Source organism: Pithys albifrons, chromosome 9 (genome assembly GCF_047495875.1).
Source record: "Pithys albifrons albifrons isolate INPA30051 chromosome 9, PitAlb_v1, whole genome shotgun sequence".
Classification (NCBI taxonomy): Eukaryota; Metazoa; Chordata; class Aves; order Passeriformes; family Thamnophilidae; genus Pithys; species Pithys albifrons.
In genome coordinates, this window is record NC_092466.1 from 15,199,116 (window position 1) to 15,222,540 (window position 23,425).

At 45.3% G+C, this 23,425-nt stretch overlaps 1 protein-coding gene across 5 annotated transcripts in view; it reads left to right on the forward strand.

The window, feature by feature from the left end:
- Positions 1–13,330: 13,330 nt before the first annotated feature.
- The window catches only part of LCOR (ligand dependent nuclear receptor corepressor), an 87,483-nt gene continuing 77,388 nt past the window's right edge, over positions 13,331–23,425 (forward strand). For 2 of the 5 annotated variants that reach the window (XM_071563172.1, XM_071563178.1), the window contains exon 1: positions 13,331–13,431. In XM_071563172.1, coding sequence (XP_071419273.1) covers positions 13,335–13,431 — 97 coding nt within the window. In that variant the 5' untranslated portion in view covers positions 13,331–13,334. The remainder of the gene's footprint in view (positions 13,432–23,425) is intronic. The other 3 variants (XM_071563174.1, XM_071563175.1, XM_071563177.1) reach the window with 3 other exon arrangements.

Consider the following 23,425-nt stretch of genomic DNA (forward strand, 5'->3'; position numbering starts at 1 on the left):
GAGCAGGCATGGCTGCAGCTGCTGAGGTGATGGTCGCTGTCATGGTACTGTCATGGTAGCACCCCCTGAGTTCTAAGAGATGGAACGTGCCTGCCTCTGGTACTTGCTGGAGTAGCTGCCTGCACAAAGGTAGCCCCCTGGCTCGATGTCAGGCCTCTCTGTGCCAGGCAGAGCACCTTGCTGCACTGCAGACAGCCCAGTTTGGTAGTTTGGACCTGAAGCTCCCAAGGCACGGCCATGTCTCAGCTCTCCGCTGTGCATACTGATAGGTAGGTCCTGCTGGCGGCCACATCACTGGCCCAGAATAGTCCCCCTCACCTTGCAAGTGCCTTTTTGAGACAGGCTTGGGAGCAGCTCATGCATGGCTTTTGCCCAGCTGGTAGTAGCAGTACCCGTGGGGGTTTCCTAGGCCAGAGGCAAGAAGAGCTGTGGCTTTGTAAGAATCCCAGCTCCCTGGGGGAGTGTCTAGTCAAAAAATCTGCTTCACCCAAGGCACACAGTGTGTGTAGGACAGCTACCCTTCTTCCTCCTACAAGCAGCAGCATCCTTTGCTGCCCACATGAGTGGCTCTGCCCTGAGCTGCAGGAGCCATGGCTGGAAACTACACAAGAGGGTGTTTTCTGAGAGGTCACTAAGAAGAGTTGGGATTTTCACTCTTTCTCTTCAAGGTACTCTCAGCCTTTCCCCTTCTGTTCCTGTTGCAGACTTAAATCTCCTGCAAGTTATCCGTCCCTGCACCAAGTCCTGTCATCTACACTTTTCTGCTCGGAGTTCCACAATGGGTGATTGAAGTCTGTGAGTCATGGGGTATTTTTGGTATCGTTGATGGCCCATTAGCAGACATGACCGCTCAGGCTGAGTGTGGAGGTGCTAACGACTTCCCCGAGAGGAGTTATCACAGCTCCTGTCTCACAGGCTTCTTTCACAGCAGATGCCACCCTGAGGGGTCAGGTGTGCCCTGGGCGGGTGGCTGCTGCAAATGGTCCATTGTTAACAGTTCATGAGAAATGACACAGAGGTTTTAGAATACATAGCTTTGGTCGAGCCCCCACACAGTGATAAACTGGTCCCAGCTGCCAAACTAGGACATCCTTGTCCCCATTGCTTTGCAGAGCTCAACATTTCCCCAGCAACAGCAGAGTCCCTTTATCCTAAGGAAAGGTTATTCTGGGACTTTGGAGTTGGGTCCTGCTAGGTGCAAAGCACCCACATTACTGTGAGGTGGGTGTGCTTTTCCACACTTAGGGTGTTCACCCTTAAAATGTTCAGCATGCTCATCCTGAAAGGTGACAGGAAGCCCTGTGGGGAGAGGAGCCAGACAAGAACCTGGCTATGAAAATGTCCTTGCTCTTGGCACCTGTTCCCTTCATTGAGGCCACAAGTCCCTGAGATTCAGACTGACTCAGCACACCCAAAATCTCAGAGCTCCTGACCCAAAGCAGAGGCTGCTGCTGTGGCATCTCTATGCCTCCCCAGCCTGGGCTCCCTCACAGGTGTACACATCTTCAGGGTGCCTACTGAGAGTGGCCATGGCAGTTTTGTGCTAAGATTGCTGAAAAGGTCAGCTCAGAGGAGACACAGAGAGCTGGAGAGGTGCTCAACCCAATGTGGCATGCAACACCTCCAGCTTTCGGAGTCCCTCACTGTCAGCACACCTTCTCTGCTCTCTTACACATCCCTCATCCCAAACCCCCACCTGCCTGCAAGCAAGACCTGAAGGCCAGCCAGTGGTTGTGTGTCCTTTAAATCTGTGCTTGTACAGCTGAGACCCTGGGTTTATGCTCATGTTCCTCTTGCAGCTGGTGCTGCTCTTACCATGTGTGCTTGTGTTCACACTGGAGCAGTCCAGTGTCCTCAAGCTGTGATTAAACACGCAGTGAAGGTCCTGCTGGTGCCTTTAGACTTGACACCCACTCCATTCACTTCAAAACCAAGTGCTGCAAAGGGCTCCAGACTTGACAATAAAAGCTGAAGCTGTAACATGCCACAGGAAGTAAGCAAGGAGACTAAGGGACCATCAGCTTTCATCCTGGCAATGGCAGAGAATTTTGGGAAAAAAAATTACCTGAGATCTAGAAAATAGTTGTGAACTTGGAGAAGTAAAAACACAAAGCAAAACAGAACAAAAAGGCCCCAACCAAAACCACACAAAAAATACAACCACAATTTTTCTGTCAATCCAGGAAAATTCCCTCCTGACCCTAATCTGGCAGCAGCATTAAGCCTCATATGTGAGCAGACCTCTGGGACTGTAATGCTGGGAGACCAGTGCATTAGGCTTGTGTTTACTGCTCCCAAAAAAGGAAAACTTCAGTATCTTTAGAAGTAAATTAAGAAGGAAATCAGTTATTCTTCATGATCACAGTGACCAGCAGAAACATGGAAGGCTGAGGTAAAGCAGTGCCTCCTCCAAACGTTAGTGCTGCTGACTCCTTGGCCAGCTACAAGTTGTGTCCCAGGCTGAACTGTCCATTTCCAGGCCTCCTTCACTTAGAAATTAATGGAGAGAGTTCTTTCAAACTGTATGTTAAATTGATTCAGGTTTTACTGCCTCATTACCATTTATGGAAGGCTGGTCCAGGACACCAATCCTAGCAGGCGTATAAACTCTGTAACTCACCATCTAAACTTATTAAATATTTTTTGCCATTAATTGTACAACTTACATATTTTCTTAACATTTTTAATTTACAGTTTTCTTGTAGTGGTTCTTCAGAAATATATGTGTCCCCTCTCAGCCTCCATCTGTTCAGAACAAGCCAAAATCTTTTAGTAGGTTCTTAATCAGCAGTGAAAATTTGTGTTCCCGTATGCAGAGCTGCAAGGATATTCTGGAGGAAGCCCTACAATGCCTTGCGCAATGGCAGCAATGTTTCTGTCTCTGCTAAAAATAACTTGTCTGATGCATCTTAGCATCGTGCCATTCGTTTTACACAGAAGCATCACCCTGCTGCTTCATATTCATCCTTCAGCGCAGCAAGGTCTTTCTATTCCTTTGGAGCCTTCATTTCATCAGTGTATAGCAAATGTCCTTGCTGTTGGGCCCCAAGTGTTTAATTTGCCCTTTCTGCCATTAAATTACACCCTAGTTCCCTCATTCCTTGACAAGGTCAAGGTCCCCTTCTTCCTCTATGAGGAACTACTACCCTCAGCACTTGCAATCTCTCTAAACCCTGTGCTGCCTCTGCATTTTGGAAGCTTGCTCTTGGCTCTTCTGAAATTACCAATGGATATACTAGCCCAAGTTTATTCTCAAAATATATGATTAATATCTGCCCCACAGCCTGGTCATGCTTGTATCTTATGCAGCCTGGACAGTTTCTTCTGTATCTTCTTACTGACCTTGGAGCTCATCTTAACCTTTAGCAGCCATTTTTTCCTGGTTTGTAGTGCATCATCCCTAACTCTGAATTGAGTGCCTTAGTCTAAGAAACTGGCAGCCTCATCTAAGGATGAGTTTTATTGTGCTTTTCCTGTTTCATTAGGTATCTCATCATTCCCTGCATTCCCCTAATCACCTTTAATGAAACAGTTCAACCCACTTTTGGGGTCTGACTGCAGCTGTCTTGTGCCTCCTCTCTTCCCACCCCTCTCCTCAAAGCTCTGCCTGCATTGGGTGTCTGCTCCTCCCTGCAGGTCTGTTCCCTGACTGATGGAGCAGGCTCGTCATTCACCGAACCTGTGTCTGAAACAATGTTGTGTTTTACGTTACACCGAATTGATAAGGAAGTTTGCTTTCTGTCTTTTTGCAGGATACCTGAGCACTGCTATTCTGGCACTGTTTACAAGCCAGTCAGTCACTGTGGAATTAAAGACTCCTATAATTGCAGAATTCCTATTCTTTATTCTTCTTGTAGCCTTGAAGACAGTACAGTTTATTGTCAAGGCTACATGTAGTGTGTCTGCAGCCAGACCCAGAGAACACCTGTTCAGGGCCCTTTCTACCATGCTTTCACACACCTCCTCAGCACATATCTTATCCATGTCATCCCCTTTTATGTCCTTACAATGACCTGATTTACTAACAGTGCCTCACAGACTCCTGCTCTGCTCCTACCCACTAGGCTCTCCCAGCCACTTTCCACTCTGGCTCATCTCTGTGGCTTTGTGCCAGGTGGCACACTCTGCCTGCACTAAGCATTCCTAATGTGACCACAGCAAATAGCAGAACCTGTGAAGAAGCCTACAAAATCTGTGGCCACTAGCAGTCACAAAATCTTAGGAGGAGAAGAACTTGTGCTGGGAATGGGTGAGGGAGATAAAGGACATAGTGTTTCCAGTTTAACCTCAAAAAAGTCTGGTTAGGTTGTCACAGACCCTTCGGAGGTAATGCTACCATAACAAAAGGATTTAACACCTCCCAGCTGAATTCAAGGGAGACCCACAAGTCCATGTGAAAATGCTAAGCAAGGTAAATTGAGTGTGGCTGTAAGGCTTAGTCGATGGGTGAGTTACAAGGTTGTGAAATTGTGTACAGTATCAATATTGCATACAAACTCTATTCCCAGGTGAACTGGTGAGTATTAGAAACTGCATCTTCAAATAGGTTATTTTTAGACACAAGAAGTATGTAGAGAAGCAGCAGAAAATACACTTTCTCAGTTACCTAGAGACAGTTGGAGCTTGTCCCTAACTAAAGCAGATCTCCTTCAAGAACGTGAGGGCAAGGGGATTCCAAAATACCACTTGTTCACTAGACCAATGCTGCACAACCTCAGGAAAAGGGACTTTACCAGCTCTAGCCTTGCAGCCCAGAGCAGACATGCTTGGTCATTCAAATGGCCTGGTAAGGCTAGAGTACTATGCCTATAGCCCATCAAAGGTCTTGTGAAGTGCACATGGGACATCGGCAATGTGGTGCCATGAAAATGTGCAGACTTGGCAATGTCTGTGTATCAGAACTTCCAAGACCTAGAGTTGCACTTAGCATGTAGTCAAAGTACTTAATTTGCTATGAAAATGCACATTAAGTGTGTAACAGAAGATCATAATGTTTGGGGAAACAGCTGGTACAATTCATGAGAAACTATTTCAGGCTAAATTTGGGGGTTTAGAGGCTTTGAACCCTGGCTAAGGGACAGTTGGGCACCACTGTAGTCCATTTTCACCAGCGGACAAAAGTGAATGCTATCTACAATCTTGTGTGACTGAAGAGACCTGCAGGATGTATTTGCTCATGAATTGTAGCTGCCACTGAAGGAAGATGAATAAGTCACACTCCTCCGGATGCTGGTGGAGGCAGACTTCAGAGAAGGCAATGCTATTAATGGCCTGGATAAAAGGAATAGGTTAGAGCAGGACAGGATCTCTGGAGTGTCATTAGCAACCAGGGAAAGAGAGGAGAGCAGCCAACACCATTACTGCCATGGACAGCTGTTCTCCTAATCCCCATCTCTATCAACATCTCTAAACATTTCCATATGAGAGCAAGGTTGGTGAACCAGTAACCCCTCCCAGATCCACAAGCTGGGCTCAGTTTTGTCTTTGTTGTCTCTCTCTCCTGGTGCTTTGACTAGTGGCTAATTCCTCAGACCTCGGTGCTTCCCATTTGACTATTCACTTCAGAGCCATCTATTAACACAATGTCTGTAAGTTAACAGGGACTGAAAACTGGTCTGGAACCCTCAAGTCAACACATTATTTCAGCAGTACTTTCTTCAGCCTGCTGGAAGCCAGATGATGGAGTTAGGCAATTAAAAGGCTGGTCCCAGACTTCAGAAGAAATTGTACATTAAAAAATGCTTTAATATTTTTTGTTTTAAACTTCCTTTAAAAAAACTTTTAAAACCACAGCTGCCTGGGAGGTGGTGCAGGATACTCAGTACTGAGCAAAAAAACATTTGGATGTGCACAACTGTGCTTGGTGACAGCAGCCTCTAGTCCAGGTCATTTTCCTGCACTCTTCTTGCCTTAAAGCTTGCTGTTGAGCCCCTGAATACCTGTATTCTTCTCCCTACAGTGTAAAACATGTCTTTATTAGTAATCTTCATGAGTGTAGAAAGCTGCTCTTAAGAAATAAATTTGACTGGCTTAAATGTGTTGGGTTATAGGGGTTTATTATTTATTCATTGAACTTGGCAGAATTTGGGATTTTCTATATTTCTTCTTTGGCCATACTTACTCTTTTTGAAGGGTTGAGGCTTTTGTTTGTTTGTTTGTTTTTCTTCTAAATATCTTCCTTGCTTTACTGATTCTGATACTAAGTCTGATAAGTTCCAGACTTAGAGTTTTTAATTTAATTTAGTCCTTCCATCAGCTACTTAAAAATTCTTCCTAATTATGCTCCTGAATTTTACACTTGTTGCCTTTAGAAGGAGAATATTGTCATCTCCCTTATAAGTTGCATTGCACTGCAGTGTACTTTTTTTGTTGCATTTTCCTCTCCCACAATAATATTGGATTTGAGCACATTGTGTTTGCAATGACAAGATGACTGTTCACTATTATATTTCAAACTTCCTACTATGTACTACTTGTGACTTAATCAAGAGTTCATCCTCCACTTGGCTCCTCTAAGTGGTCATTCTAAGAACTATCCATTTATGAGGGCTAAAAATACAATCTCTGCATCATTCTTTGACATGGTATCTACCTGGTCTGTATGGGGGTAATTAATGTCTCCCATTATCGTTATGTTTTCTCCCCTGACAACCTCTTAAAGTCCTCAGCTGTTTTTTTCATTCCACTGTCCTAATCAGGTGTATGCTCAGTATCACTTAGGCACATGTCAATGCATAATTGTTCTCTAGTAGCTGAAACAACATCCCAGGTGCACTTACCCCCCTTTTTTTTCTTTTATTTTTTTTCCTCCCTTTTTTTCTCCCCCCTTTTCTTGCTGGAACCTGGACAAATACTGTTCTAGTAGTCTGAATCATTTTCTGTGGCTTCACATCTTGAGCTGCTACTCTGGCAATAATCTTCCTACTGAAATGAGACAAAATCTTACATTGGCTTGGGTTTTGTTGTTGTTGTTGCTTTTTTAAAATAAAATTCACATGTTCAGTGTCTAGCTCTGGGCTTTGCTCTGTGAAAATGTCTTTCTTCACCAGTTCCTTATTCAGTTTGCTGAATGTACATTCTTAACTTGAAGGAAAACTTTTATCACTTTGGAGAAGGGCAAAGATACTTTCCATCTGCATGTGCTCCCCCTGCTCTTCTGTAATGGCAAGAAGCATTTTATGGTCATTGCTGGTTAAGGTCAGCTCACTGTGTATAAAGACACTCAGCTTTTTACACCCACACTGGAGTCCTCCCCAGGGTGATGGGTATGGTAATCATTCCCTAATATCCTCAATCTCCATTCAGAAACTGCAGTGCATTTGCCTCTTTTCACTTCTTGATTACTGGAGTCATCTTAGGCAGAACATTGTACACTGCATAAAATAATTCAGTGGTTTCATATCTGAAAGGCTTTAAAATTTTTGGGCAACTTCCTTCATGATTAATCATTTGTCACTGAGCCTCCAACACCTCCCTCGTACTTTCACAGTGACCACAAACACATTTAACATTGAGCAGAGTTTTGAGCAGGGCTGTGAGTGCAGGATACCAACATCTGAAGCCATTCTTGAGCACTGCCTTTATTCTTGTAGTATATCAGGTTTGTGGCTTCTTGATAAGTAACTTGAACTTTGCAGCCTTCATTTTGGGGACACTGCATATGTGAGATTGCTGGAAAGCACGTAAGGTTCAATAGTTTGTTTCCCTTGCTTCTCCTTTGGCATGCACCAAACTTTACAATGCGTGCTTGGTTGCGTTAGCACTTTGTTGTTTCCCATTTCCAAAGCATTCCTAGTTTTGGCCAAGCTCCTTAAAGAATTGACACTCACAAAGATGTTGTTGTCTGTTAATCACTCTGCTATGAGTTTTGGAACTGTACTGAGATTTTCCACCATTCTTGCAAATTTTGTAGAATCAGACCAAAGTAGATTAAGTTCTTACAAATTTCCTGACAGTCAGCAGTGGCACAGACAAAAGATATCTGACCCTCTCCCCTCGAGTGGAGGAAAAGTGGAACCCAGCAGTTATCTGCTCCTTCAGCAGCAAAATGGCTCATCTATCACATACATGTATGACCAATTGTGCTGCATCATGTGAACATGTCATGCCGAGGAGATGTGCTTTGTATGTGCCAGGAACAGTGGCACAGGAGTAAAGCTTGCAGCGCTGAACCGAATCTGCTTTTTTTCTCTGCGTCATGGTGGGTGCCAGATGCAGACCCAACAATAGTATAAGGCAAAGATATCTTGCAAACTCATGTTTTGCTTTGCCAAAGGCAGATGCAAAATCCTGCGGTCACACCAGGTGCTGTATTCATCACTGAGACACTGACTCTCACATTAAAGCTTTTGGATGTTTTTATTTGGATTTGGAAAGTGTCTGTGTGTAAATGAAGGGCTTTATTATCTGACTACAATATCTCCATTCTTGATTTTTTTTTATTTTTAAACCTATCCTGAGACTTTTGAAGGTATTGTGTTATATACATTGAACCTGTGATGAAGACCAAAGTCATACCTCAAGCTAAACTTGCTGCAGACAGCTCGGCTGCTCCAGTTCTACCCCATTTCAGGTGAATGTTTCCTCATCCCTTTGAAACAGTTACAAGTTGACCTAGTGTTCACCTTGCTGCATCACCCTTCCTTTTATTACACAGGTGATCTTTTCTAGTCCATTTATTCAACCCTTCAGCTTTCCTGTTCCTTTAATGGGGATAAGCTTCCTCCTGTAAGCCCCAGATTATTCCTGTCCACCTTACAAATCTATTGCTTTCTATTTTCATTAATATTACAATGTCTGACAACACATTGTCTTGTGCACTGAAATCCATCCTCAACTTAATGAATATCTCTCTGCTTTCAGGTTGATAGTCTGTCCATCTCTCGTGAAGCTGCTATTACTATATCCTCCAAAAAAGGGATTTAATTGCTCCCCTCTTCATCCATCCTGCAAACACTCTGTGGTGCTTCTCAGACTCCTACCCAGCAGTGTAAACCACAGTGTTTCCCTTCTGCTCTCTGTGGATCATGGTGTGTGTCACTCCGTGCTGTCCTCAACTGCCTCTCGTCTGCCAGTCTCATCTCTGGCAAGATGTACAGTTGTATCCGTTGTGTTAAAACAGGGCCCACAACTTTGCTTGGATGGAGTAAGTTTTCCTGCTCAGCAAATGCTGTTTGCATTGTTGAAGGTTAACTTTGTGTCTCTTTCCATTGACTCTGGCAGACTTTCCAAACTGCAGTGTTGTCTCCTTGTTCTATGATCAGTCATGGCTTCCTCTATGATATCACCTTCTTTTTCTTCATTACAGAAAAGAAAAAAAATCTACCTTGTTAGGTTTCAGTGTAGGCTCACACACATTTGTGAGAGTTCCTCCTTGCAATGGGCTTGGCACCAGTATTCGGTCTTGGCTTGCATTACTATAAGTTTGTAATCCAGTTTGCTGCAGGGAAAAATCCTGTCCTGTCTAGAAAACTGAGAAGATAGTATCTCTGTCTCTTGTTACTATAAATCATTTAACAAAGACAATATATTGGAATTAAGACACATTCCTCAGAAGAAGGCATGTTTCTCCTTAACCTTCAGTGAGGTCTCATTTGTTGCTCTACTTGACAGGACGTAGTCTGCATTTGGTTCTGCTTGGCTGGGCTCCTTGGTGGATTGGGTCACTCACCTTAGTCGTTCAAAAGCTCACAGTGTGTGGATAACAGACAGTTTGTATGATATGGTAAACATACTTAGCTGATGATGGGCAGAGCTTTACAAAATTGAATTGGTGCTTTTTTCTCACTTGTCTTTGTTTGTACTTATAATTCAGTGCTTCCTTCCCGACGCTGTGGTACCTCACTTTTGCACTGGGTAGATTTCTTTCTCACCTTTCCTTGCTTCCCACTCCACCTTTCTGCCTAATTTGGGCTCTCCCTCCAGCACATGAGGTGTCACCTTAGGGAGAAGTCCTGAGCTCCTTGTCTGGGGCTCATGACAAAGGCTGAAACCAGGGAAATTGCAACTCATCAATGGGCTCTTTCGCACCCTTGTCTCTGACCTGTAGGTTTGCTTGCTCTTGGCAGCAAGCTGCTGCATGGAGCAGATCACTAGAAAAGGGGTTTGCTGGCATATCCACTTAAGAAAGAGGATAGTCTGAGGCTGCCTATGGAAGTCTCCCTTCACTGCAGCTGGCCCATTTCATTCAGACACCTGCTGTGCTGATGGAGAACGTGCTATGTTCAGAGCAGGGTTGCCAGGAGCACCAGCCACACAGGAACCAGTCTCTGGCAAATCAGAAATTTATAGTTCATTCCCTTCTCCCATTCCTGTGTATTCCTGCGGCAGGACCAGAAAGACAGGCAGTTTATGGGGCAAGGGGGTAAATCACTTCCACTGAGTTCTATAAAGATCATGTGATTCCACAGTGTCATTTTTAACTCTCACTGCTTCCCTGCCTCTGGCATTTCTAGGGCTGTAACGACACTGGTGGTACAAGACCGTGTGAGAAGACAAGTTTCTGCTCTAGTATCTTTCTGGGTATTTTCTGTTTTTATGGTAAAACGGATGTTGGAGAGACTTGCTGTAGGATCTGCCTTGAAAGTCGTACCTCCGAGATGCCAGGGCGTGCTCGGTGTTAAGTGAAATTGTCTGCAGCTCATTAACATCAAAGCATTTTCTCCACTGGTCTGGGCGGCTCAGTAGTAACCAGCAGATGGACTAGAGAACAGCCATGCTCTCCACTAAGCTTTGCCTGCAAACAATTAACATCAAAGTGAAGCCACTGTGAAATAGAGAGAACAACGCTCCCACTGCAGTAAGTCTCATGGCTCCTGGGGAAGGGGGGGAATGCCAAAGCTGTGTCCCAGCTAGACAGCTTGTGCTGAGGTGTTTGCAGGAGGGAGCAGAGGAAGTGCTGCTGGGGCCTGCTGACAGTGCTGGCCAGGAAAATGGTGGATCACTTTGATTCAAACAAAACAGTGTGATGGTGTTGGTGGCAGCATGGTGCAAGTGCTGGTGTATCAGACCCAGTCCAGCCTAATTTTGGGGTCAAGTCAGATCTGTACATTGTCTTGGTACATTTGTGATTGCTTACCTCCCTGTCACTCTTAATGGGTCTCTTGAGGTCAGTCCCTTTGTTCATTATACTCTTTTTTCACGCCTCTGAACACACAAGTTTTAGCTTGTGATTCCTCATGTTGCTCCCCTTTTATAAAGTGGACCTTGGCCCTCTGTTTCCCCCTCCCCACAGGAGGCCCATGGAATTAAACTTTCTCCTGCTTTTTATACTGGGTCTTCCAGCTCATGCTTTCCTCATACTCTTTCTCTCTGCTTTGGCAGTGGGTAAGAAATAGAAATTGTTGGTATTTGTCATGCTAACAGTCTGGGATTAGCCCAGGGCTGTTGGGCAGCAGTTTGGAAAGTGAATTCATTCTTATATGGGTCCCAGTCAGAAATCAGAAGCTTTTTGGTAGGTGCAGCACCAGCACTGGATAGAACTGTGGGGCTGTCTCAGCTCTCTATTAATTAGTGCTGAGGGTCAAGATTAGAGACAGAGTAACCTCAGAGAGATGTGCTGGACAGCACATGCTTCCTTTGTGCTGGCCCTGCAAACTCCAGCCACAGGGCAGGGCAGAGAGGGCAGGGCAGAGAGGGCAGGGCAAAACCAGGACAGTTAAAGCCACCAAGGCTCATGAGTCAGGGTTGTAAGAGGTGGCTTTCAGGCAAGGTCCTTTCTCCAGAGGGTAGGCATGCTTAGTGGAAAAGCACACCTAAGGTTGTTCAGGCTTGCTCAAGAAAAGAATGTTCAGAACCAATCTGGTATTCTGAAGGACAGCTGATACCATCTGGGCAATAGCCAAACTGCCACAGAAGGGGGAAAAAATGGAAATTTACCTTGTCCACCCTGCAAAATAAGGAGGGCACATGCAGGCTGTGCACAGAACTGTGTTAGGGAAGACTAAGGATAAAAGATGTTTATAAGAGCACTACAGCACTGCTGAGGTGTGAGTGCACTGGGGAGCATGGGCCATGGACAATGGGCATTGTTAGGAGCGGGTCTGCAGCCACTAGAGAAGGGAAAATTGGGAGAAGCCTCCTGAAAGTAGTAGCAAGAAACCAAACTTGCTCTGAAATGGAGATTGATACATTTAAGACAGACATCATATGGCCCAGTTGACTGTCACGGCACGGCTGCAAACTGAGAGCAGAGGAAACATGGAGATAGTAACGACCTGATGGCAAATAGCCCTCCTGCCAGCAAGCTCCACCCAGCCAAGTTTATTTTGTGGGGATCAGAGCAAGAGAAGAATCTTGCAAGGGATAATCTGCAAGAAAGTTCTTGTGAAGATCACACTGGGCAGTCACTAGTCCTGGTGTGTGTGTATTGATAAGATGCAAGGTCAGCACCCATGAGCCTCTCTAACAGGTTGTCTACGGTGACTCCTCACAGGAACGTTCCATCAGGAGTGGGATGGCCCCTAAGGGGAGGGATGGCAGCTCAGGGTACAGTGACCCCTCAGAAATGGGGTGTCCCTTCAGGGGTCGACGTCCCGTCCCCTCAGGACAAAGTGACTTTCAGGGTTGGGATGTCCCTCAGGAGTGGGATGTCCCTCAGGACACAGTGTCCCCTCAGGACAGACTGTCCCTCAGGGCTGGGTGTCCCTCAGGGCTGGGTGTCCCTCAGACCAGACTGTCCCTTAGGGCCGGGTGTCCCTCAGACCGGACTGTCCCTCAGACCGGACCGTCCCTCAGGGCTCGGTGTCCCTCAGACCGGACTGTCCCTCAGACCGGACCGTCCCTCAGGGCTCGGTGTCCCTCAGACCGGACTGTCCCTCAGACCGGACCGTCCTCAGGGCTCGGTGTCCCTCAGACCGGACTGTCCCTCAGACCGGACCGTCCCTCAGGGCTCGGTGTCCCTCAGACCGGACTGTCCCTCAGACCGGACCATCCCTCAGGGCTCGGTGTCCCTCAGACCGGACTGTCCCTCAGACCGGATCGTCCTCAGGGCTCGGTGTCCCTCAGACCGGACTGTCCCTCAGACCGGACCGTCCCTCAGGGCTCGGTGTCCCTCAGACCGGACTGTCCCTCAGACCGGACCGACCCTCAGGGTGCCCCCGCCGGGCACGGCGCGCGCTGGGGGCGGGGCCTCCGCCGCTCCCTCGCGCCGGGCCGGGGGGATGCAGCGCTCCCCAGCGGGCGGGCGCGGCGCGGCCGCACGTGCGGGCCGAGGCGCGCGCAGGGCGCATGCGCGGGGCGGGGCGGGCGGCGCGCGCGGGTGGGCGTGGCGCGCGCGGCCCTGCCTCCCCCCGCCCCGCCCCGCCGGCCGCCCCCGCCCCGCCCCCGCCCAGAAGATGGCGAGCCCGTGCGGGCGGCAGCAGTGCTCCATCCAGAGGCGCGGCGTCCGCCACCAGCTCGATTCGTGGCGACACAAGCTCATTCACTGTGTAGGTGAGGGACGGCGGCGCGGCGGGGAGGCCGGGCCGGGCCCCGCGGCGGCGGGAGGCTCCGCCGGAGCGGGGGCCGTGAGGCGAGTGGCGCCGCGGCCTGCGGGCCCGCCCCGCTCCCCCTCCCTCCCTGCCGGCCGCCGAGAGGCGCCGCGCCGGGCCCGGCCCCGCCCTGCGCCGAGGCGGAGGGAGCCGGGAGGGGGGTCCTGCCCTGCCCTTTTGTGCGGTCCCTGTCAGTGCCGCGCCCGCTCCTCCCCGCCCGGCACGGCCTGGCCCGGCCGGGCCGCGGCCCCTTCAAACTTGTTTACGGCGGGGCCGCGCCCGGCGGAGCGGAGCGGAGCGGCCCGCCTGTCACTGCCCGGCGGCGAGCCCGGGCCGGCCCGCCCGCCCCCGGCCCGGCCCGGCGCGGCGGGAGGAAGGGTGGGAGGGACGGAGGGAGCGGAGCCGCGGAGCTGGCGGCGGCGGCGGGGGGAGGCGGAAAGTTGTGGATCGCTGTGCGGGATCGACGCCGTGGATCCGGAGCGGGGCCGCGGGGTTAAAAGGATGTGTGATTGCTTTTCTCTTCTCCCACCACCTCCTTTTTTTTTTTTTTCTTCTCCCTCCTCCTCTCCTGAGCGCGTTTCTTGTGCAGGCTCCTTGCAATCGAATATTTGGGTTTCATCTCGAGTAACTTTTCCCATTCAAAATACAGATTCTGCCCTTTTATCTTTCCCTAGCAAGAAATCGAGACCTTTTCTACGGGTCCCGGCATACACATAAATGCCAGGTCTAGGCCAGTAATTCAGTGGATTCAAAGAAAATAGGTTTGACAACAGTAGGCTGTGAACTTCAGGGTAATCTTAAAAATCCCTGTCTAGAACATCGGTATGTCTCATCTTGTTTGGACTTCTGTTTCTAATTGAGCCTAAATCCTCATTTTATTTTTAAGTATGCAAATATGGCCATAATCTCCCAGGGACTGCTCAGCATAGGTAATCTGTAATAACAGTCACAGATTCACTTTAGTTCCTTGTGTGCAGAGTTAAACCTCTTATTGTCAGTTAGCTCAGCATCCCAGTTCATTATCAGGGATTTGAAACACCATTTTTGGTTACACCAGGATGTGTAACTGCTGCCATGTATATTTTTGGCTTCATCTAAAGCTTTCAATTTCTGTAATACGAAAGCTACATGCTTGTTAACTTCAGATTAATTCAAGCAATTAACTTGTTTTATGCATAAAGTGATTGAAGGGCAATATGTTCCTGAGAAACACTCCACGCAAGTCTTGACTTTTCTTTCAAATGGATTATTGATGTTTCTGGATCCAGTTTTATTTTGATTCTACCTCTACTGCATTTTATTGGCTCCCACCTCTGCTTGAACCAGATTTATTTTACCACTGTCTTCTTTTCTCATCTCCTCTTACCTCAGACTGCTGAGGTTCACCTGTTCTAGTGCTTTCTAAATTCTTACTTTCAGCATGTCATCTTGTCCTCTCCTCAGTCACTTCTGCCCTGGTGTTGGGTCCCTGAACCTTCCAGTGGAGCTGCGTTACTGCTTGGAGTTTAACCAGAGGGCTGTGAGGTGCAAATTAGGAGGGGGGAAAAAAAGAAACTAAAAAAACCCAAATAGGACAGTTTTCAACAGCCAAAGCTCCTGTTGAAGATCTTGTGTTGGGGTGAAATGCAAGAATTTTGTCTGTTCATTCATTATGCTACTCTTTGGGGAAAATCATGGGTGGCTGGAGAAGTTTGTGTCATCTGCAGACTCAAGGAAAATGCTGTTATTGAAGTTCTTAGCAACCCTAAGTGCTAAAACTTAAAACAAACACCACCACTGCCACCCCCATCTGTACACACCCTGTTCCATTTCTCTAAAGGCATTTAAATTGCCAGCTCCTGGTGAAGTTGCTTTCTCCCTTTGTCCCTTCCATATCTCTTCCTCATACTTAAATTTGATACATGTTTTGTTCCTCTGAAAGATTTCCCTCTCTGAAAGTTCCTCTGTGTGTGTTTAACAAAAGATACTGTGAATGTTGTTAAGCACAGAGTTGACTGGGATTTTTTGGAGGTAAAGTACAAAACCATTTAAAAAAATAAAGTCCAAAGTGTAACAATGCTCTGTGACTTTTATCTTGATGGTACTAAGTCGTAAATAGTTTCGGCTTCAAATTGATCAGCTTTATCAGGTCTCGAGACCTACCCTGTTCCTAGTTTGAATCTTGCATAAATTGTTGGGTCATATAAATGTGTTAATTGTTAAATTTTTTGGTTCTGATATTTTTTATAGAATTAGAAAAGGTTTATTGTACTAGCCCAGGATGTCCAGCTGAAAGTATGTTGTGATCTTAACCCCTTGCCAAAAATGCACCTCTGTCATCTTATTCAGTGAATTTTGACAATGTTGCTGAGATTTGGAAGTAGACTTGTTAAATGAGGTAATGTTCTGCTTCACCTTGGCCATTTGTAGAAGTCTTAATTTTTTCCTCTGATAAATACTTCCCAATGTTTATATATCCTGGGAAAATCCTTCTTGTTACTTCAGAAATACACATTCGTATTTAGTTCTGGAAGGAAATGAGATGTGTGAGATTTTCTGTGTTAACATCATTCCCTGGAAAGCCATTCTAATACCACCCTGTGTGGCATTCAGCAAAAAACACACCCATGGTTTGAACTAGTGCATTTGGCAATAAAAATGGCTTAAGTAATTCACTTTCCCCTCTTGTTTCGTGCTTTGCAATCACCCGCTGCTTTGAACTGTGGGTTCATGACAGTTTGTCTCACTAAGCTTGTGCTCTCCAGGGAGCAAAACCAGAGCGGGGCTGAAGGACACCTGCCCACAAGAAAGAGTTCAGGGGAGCTGTCCGAGCAAAACATCATCTTTTGGAGGGAGTAGAATAATTTTCTGCTGTTCCTGAACTGCCTGGCTGTTGGGTCAAGCAGATACTGGTGCTAGTACAGGGAAGAGGGTGAGAATGCATAGCTGGTGGAAAGGAGAAGAGTGAGAATGGCAGCAGAGATAGAGATCAGCTTGAACTGTCACAGAGTTGCACCTTCGGTTGTGCCAGCGTGGCTTTTTGTGGGAGGTGGCTCGGGGCACTGATACGGCTGAAACCTTCCTTGTCATGCCTTTCATCCCCGCTATTTGTGAGGAGGGAGGTGGTGTGGCTGGCAGAGGTCAGGTCTGTGAGCGGTTCTGTCGATCTGTGATGCAGCTGAAGGAGCAGCGTGTCATGGCCTGAAGGTGGAGGGAGGTGTGGATGGAGAAGGGGTGTATGAGCTCTGCTTGCAGTGAGTTGTGTTAGGCTGTTGAACCGCAGCAAAAGGGGCGGTCGGGAGTGCCCCCCGGGGTCCTGATGCCCTGATCGGTCTTTGATTGTAGAGGCACAACATGTCAGATATCTGTTGGATGCTGACAGATGTGTTCTCTGTACCTGTTTTGAGTGTTAGTGTCTTTTTCAATGGCCAAAACCAGACACCCAGAGGCAAATGAACGTGATGGTTTTAATTCTTTTCTTTTTCTCTCTCCCAGCCTCATCACCTGCTGTTCAGACACTTGCTAAGTTTGAAATGGTTGATGAGATCAGATCATCTAAGGACTGGGGGGTTTGAGGGAGGAAATAACCCATAGATCCCTGAAACCCTTCTGGCACCTTTTACTCAGACAGTAACAGCATTGCAATGCTGTGTGGTCACTGGAGTGGTAGTTTGAGGTGGTTGCCTGCATTTCTACTAGTTGATGGTGCTTGGCTCTTTGTTAAATATTAGCTCTACTCTTGGAAACTCCCTGACTGAATTATGTCTGTGCTGGGGGTGTGGGGCCGGGGAGGGAATGGTTCAGTACTCTTCAACAGTGATCCCAGTTTTGGGAGCAAAATTATCATTTCGAGGCAAAACCAGTAACATTCTCAGATTTCCAATCATCTTGAGCTCTGCCAGGGTTTCACTGAGATGCTGCTTGACTGTTGATTTTACTCTTATGCTGTCAAAATAAGCTGAAGTAATTTCCCCTTTTTTAAAATGGTTATTGCTGATGAAATACTGCAACCTAAGTATCTGATGTATTTCTGTGTCCTAATTTATTGAATAGTGGTGGTCTCCTGTGACCTTGGATACTTGGAATTAAAGTATGGATTCTGTGGAAGAAATGTGATACATCAGGAAGTGTTAGAAGCTAATATTAATCAGAAGAAGGTGTATAGTAGTTGAATAATTCTGAAATCTTTATTACTTTTTCTTATCTTGATTATTGCTGGTGTGTAGCTCCAACCTATCTGTGATAGGAATTAGCTGCTGCTTCCAAACAGTTCACTGTGTTATCTTGTTTTGGAAGTAGGTTCAAGTCTCCAAGTGTTGAATGTAGTTCTAGTTCAAAGGTCAACTTGTATTTCTTTGTTCCAAAATGAGAAAGCTTATTATAGCCATGATGCTGCTGAAAAATAATAATAAAAAGGAAGTTAAAGTTTAAATGTAGGGTTCTTCTGTACTGATATGTTTTAAATGTATCCCCAGCCTCGTCCCCAGAAAATGTGCAAGTGGTGCTATTTGCCATATATGAACCTGCATGTGACGTAGGTACAGCTGGTGGCTTTTTAAAATGAATATAAATCTCTTTATACAGCACTGTTACATTATAGTGGCTGAAGGCTTGTTCAAGATCTATGAACAAACGTTTCTGCCAGCTTGAGGGAGGTAGAATTACCCTGTTATGACAAAGTTATGCCAGGAAAAAAATTGAGGCAACTGTCATTTAAAAATAAAAATCTTTCATTGTAAGGAATGAAATTTACAGCTTGATATTTAGCTTTACTTTAAATGTGCCTGAAAGGATGGTGTGTGTCTGGAGAACAGTAGAAGTTGAGCTGCGGGGGATGAATCCAGATCTGTTCCAAATATCTCTCTGGATTAACTACAAATCACTTTGGATTTGCCCTTATTTCCCTATTTGCAAATGAAGAATAACTTCTACCCTTTTAGGCACCATGTCAACCAAGCAGAAGGACAATAAAAAATAGTTGTTGATAATCACTTTGTGTTACAGCATCTTGAGCTCTTCTTCTGATGCCTACAACATAAAATTGTGGACTAGGCCACATGATTTGTCTCACATTTCAGCAAAAATGTGTTCTAATTTGTGTGAAGTGATAATGATCATTGCAAGGTGGGAGGTTTTCTTCTTGGGACATGTTTGGCCTGCAGGAAGTATGGAATTTTTGGACTTAAGTTTTAACTTAGAAATAATGACATTCATCCGCTTGTCATAGATCTTTTAGAAATTAATTACAGTAATCCATTCTGTGCGTGAAGGAAATAGTCAAAATCCATCTAGATAAAATCTTTGTAATATTTGTGTTGGGATATATATACTACAGATTTATAGCTTTGTGGTACAGCACAATTTTAAAAGAGTACCTGAAGGAATGTTCCAAATTTTTAAGCCATTTTTTGACAGTTTGTGCTGTATATTGATAATAATCTAAATTCTGTTATGCACAGAAATCCAGTACCTGCACTTCAGTTAAGAATGAATGATACAAAGTCCCAATTTGTGCTCAGTTGTCCAAATCCGTGTTGCATGGTACTTACATGACTCAGTTTTCTGCCATCTTAGGCTATGGCACATCCAGGCAAGTTCTGTCATGTGTTTTGATGTGTTTGTTTGTTTGTTTATTTGTTTTGTCTGAGAACTTGTGTTCTTTCATGACTATCCTAAAATCACAATAAAAATACTTCCTAGAATTCAGTTTAGGCACAGTTTGAGGAAAAACAGTCATTTAACAGGTTTGAAGAAAACTGGCCCTGTCATACCTGTTGGGGTAGAGAGTACAGTACTGCAGCAGAAGGGACCTTCCAATCCTCTTCCTCACCCTTCTATGTGTATATATTTTCACTCTTAAGAGGATGAGGCTTTGGCTCTCAAAGTCTACTGGGGTGGGTATTTATAACTCTGAGAAATACGAAGCTTTTGGGATTTTCTGCTGTCAGGACTGGATGGGGTGGGCTCAGCCACTTAAGGGTCTGCCTCTGGCTAAGAGGGCTATTAGTGCTTATTTTCACTGAACTGACAGAAGTCTGCAAAACCAGCTAATCTTTTGATGATGCTCAGTAACCTGAGTCATCCTAGCTGGGAATGAGATGAGCAGGAGAGCTCATCTGAAGTACTGGATGGGATCGTGTCTGCAGGGGGGAGGGAAGGGGATAGAATAGCCTGTTCAAAAGGTAGGGAGTTTCTAGTTTGCATCTAGTTTCTTGTGGCCATGCTACAGACTGTGGTTATGTCTGACAGTAGTGCTGTCTGAGCTGGCTTAAATGGTCCCCTCTGTGCTGCAACAACCATGTGTGGCTGCTCAGTGAATCAGTTCCCTGACTAGACCTGACTGGAAAACAATTTTTTCTTTTTGCTACAACATCTGCAGAGAATGGAGAGACAGAGAATGAAGAGTTGGGACTGTTCGACTGGTATTGTCACACATGCAAAAATCAAGTTGTCTTTTGCTCAGTAAGTGGCAATTTCTGTCTGCTTCATGTTCATTACAGTAGCAGGAAGATTGCTTCAGTCTCCCTCCTCATGCTCCCTCCTTGATAATGAACTGTGGGCTTTGCTTTCCCAACCAGTTCCTCTATTAATAAGTTGCAGCTTTACAGTTCCTCTCCCCAGCATCTCTGCAGGCCTCTGGGGTTTCTCAGTTCTCTCCGATAAATCCATGTGGCCGCACATTTGTTTGGGAAATGAGAGCTTCAGCTGATTTCTTTTTCTCTTGAAGAACACCTTACTATAATTCTTCTGGACATCTCTGTCATTTACCTTCTGCTCAGCTTTAGTTTGCCTCATATGTTGTGTGTAGTATCGTGTGTTCTTTTATGGTGAGTTAACAAAATTCCACTCTCAAGCCGAGTAGGAGATTTGAGTTGCACATCAATACTGCTGGCACATGAAGGATGAAGTGGAGGTTATGGTTTTGCAACACTTCTGCAGGACAACACTTCTTTCGTGGTAAAATTGCTGTTAGGTTATGTCTCCATCTGTTTTTTCCACTCTTCTTATAAAGAAGAGATGATATTCCTGTTGCATTTTCCAGAAGGGGTGGCAAAGTGGCTGCACAGGGAAGACTTGCAGGAGCACAAAGGATGTTCCTTATGCCCTGAGGACCATGATGTTTTATGTGAGGGAGAAGAGGGGGAGAAAAGAGGACTGGACAAGAGCTTTAGTATTCATTAACAAAGGAAGCTTTCAGAAGCTGAATCCAGCAGTGTGGAAAGACATCAGAGGCCACCAGACAATCTTAACTCTTGAGCTGAGTTTACTATTGAGAATTTTCCTCGTTGTCTTTTAATGTTTTTTGTGTGTGCTTATGGTACAGGTGTTTCAGTGTCCAACTGGATAGAATGGCCTGGATGTGTTTGATGTGACCCTTTGCCCTCCTCTGCTGCTGCTGGGTTAGGATGGTGGTCCTTTCAAAAATGGAAGAACTGCCAGATTAGGAAGAGGAACAGGTTGCCAACAACAGAGTTCTTAATTTCTTCATTTCTTGATTTCTTTTTTTGTTGGTTGTACTAACAAAAGGGTGTGAAAGCTTCAGCCCACAGTCTGCAATTGCTCACTCTGATCCTTCCAGGCCAGTACGCGATGCTGATTCTCCTCACCCCCTGCTCTTGTGCCCATGATGGGCACTGTCATTGGTCTGTAGATGTGGTGTTTGGTTCCCTTTGATACAGTGTATGTGTGACAGGAGCCAGTTTGCTACATTGCCTTCATAATAGACCTTTGAGTTCAGGCCAGTCTGTAGTTAAACTCTCCACAGCACTTTGTATGCACAAAGCTCTTGATGTGGTCTGCCTGTGCTTAATGTGCCACCAAACAGGAGGGCCAATTTTGCAGCTTCAGCACAGATTAGTCAGATTAATGTGCTTGGGCGCTCCCACTGAGGAGTCTGATGGCCAGAGGAGTCCTCTCAGCCTGTGCCTTGTGTCTTGGGCTTCTCTGAGAAATGTGTATCAGAATGCACAAAATGGGTTGGCTTTGGTTTCTGTTCTCACAGCAGCCTGGCTTGCTGCTTGGCTCTTGTCTTTAGTGTTAGTTTGTCCTCACCATGAACAAGTTGAAGATAAGCTGGTGTTAAAGCAGACCTTGTCTCAAGTTTGGTCATCTCCTGGGTTAAGATTTGATGGGAGCTGCTTTCTAGGTGATGCTTTATCATGATCTTTAGATGCATTTCTAAAAACACGCCATTGTGTCCTTTGCATGAACAAAATGTTTGCAGAGGTGGATGCTTAACTTCCATTTCACTCTGCAAAAGCAAGAGAAGTAGGAAATCATGGAGGCAATTTCTTTTTCTGACCTAAAAAAACTTAAAAGCAATCTTCTTAAAGCAGTGGTTACATTTACATCCTTTACAAAAGGAGAAGCATTGCTACTTTATCTGTAGCTTTCTCTCCTATTTTGAAGTCATTAGTGAAACTAAGTTTATATGATACTAGAATCTCTCTTCTGGGATTTCTCTCAAGGGTTTTACTGTTATCTTTATGGGAAAAACAGCCATCTGATAGTGTTCACTTCTAAAACGAGCAGTGAAAAAAACTTCTCTCAGTAAAAACTTCTCCACTTTTGTTTCAGTGATTGTTTCTCGGTTTAATTGTCCTCACTGGTAAGTAAGAGGAGTGTCCCTTGCTGGTTTTAAATGTCCTTTGAATAAGAGCAGAACTTCTCCAACTGGAAAAAGAATGTGTCAGTGACTTTAGTGGTCATCATTTATCTGCATACTGTGCGTTACTATCTATCAAAATACTAGAAGATTGAGTGAAGGATGGAGAAGTGTGAGGGAAAAACGAAGTGTGAAGTGTTAGTTGTGTGTAGGTTTAGATGAGTATCCATATCCATACTTCAAAATGTGTAGTGTAAGACAAGTGTACTGAGCCTTTGTAAAAATGAAGTCTCAAAGTCACTTTGGGGGAAAGTAACTTTTTCCCCAAAATACTTCTCATGAGCGTTTTTTTTATTCTTATACTTGGTGGACAAAATTGTAGTAATTATAGCACTAATTTTGGTGTATCTGGTTAAATGCTTAAGTACTGCTGGCATATTTCTCTTGTTTTCTATAATTTCTGTCCTACTTGTCAATCCTGTGCATTCATACAAGATAAGAAAAATGTAATTATCTGGAGCCGTATGGTAAGATGCCCTGAGAACCTGGTTCATGTATCTTACAGGAGTATTTGTGTAAACTCTTCTCAAAGTCCAATCCCTTAGCCTTGCCTTTGCATTTCCCCCTGAGTGATGTACAGGGATTTGGGAGTGAACGGCATCAGTGCTCGGTTGACTCAGGCCACTTTGCATGTGATCTTTTGAATTCAGCAGGAATGCCATCCATAGTTATCTCTTGAACAAGACTAAACCATGGAGAGAAGAACTGTGTTTTGCCAGAACTCTCTTAAATCAGTGTTTATTCAACCTGGAGTTGGCAGGAGGCAACTGTGGAAAAACAAGGCTATTGCCAATAGTTTAAATTGTGTGGGGTCTTTATGCTTTTCAGGAGTCCACAGTTTGAAAATTACTGCTCTAAGTGATTTGTAAACAAGTGCTGTTTGTCCTTTCCAAAGTGGCTGTAGGTGTTAAGGAGTATGAGCTGATATTTAGTCATCTATTAGATTGGGATTGATTTTTATCTTTCCTTCCTCTTCTCATGCTTCACTATTTAAAAGTATATTTTTTGTCCAAAAATGGATATCATGAAGGATACTAAGCCTGGAAAACTTCAACTTGAAAGCTGACTTCTGGAAAAGGGTCAGAGTGGCATTAAGTAGGTCTCTTTAAAGTGCTGTCCTCCCCATGCTCTGAGCTTCTGTGTTTTCCCTTCTAAGAACCTTGCTATGAAGGCCAAACTCCTGCTAGTTTGTGTTGGAGCTAAAGATTTCATTGCATTTCTCCCTTGCATGGTTGCGAAGGGAACTTTTAATACATGGACTTGGGTGTAAACTGATGTGTTTCTGTGTGATGGATTGGCAGATGCCCTGAAA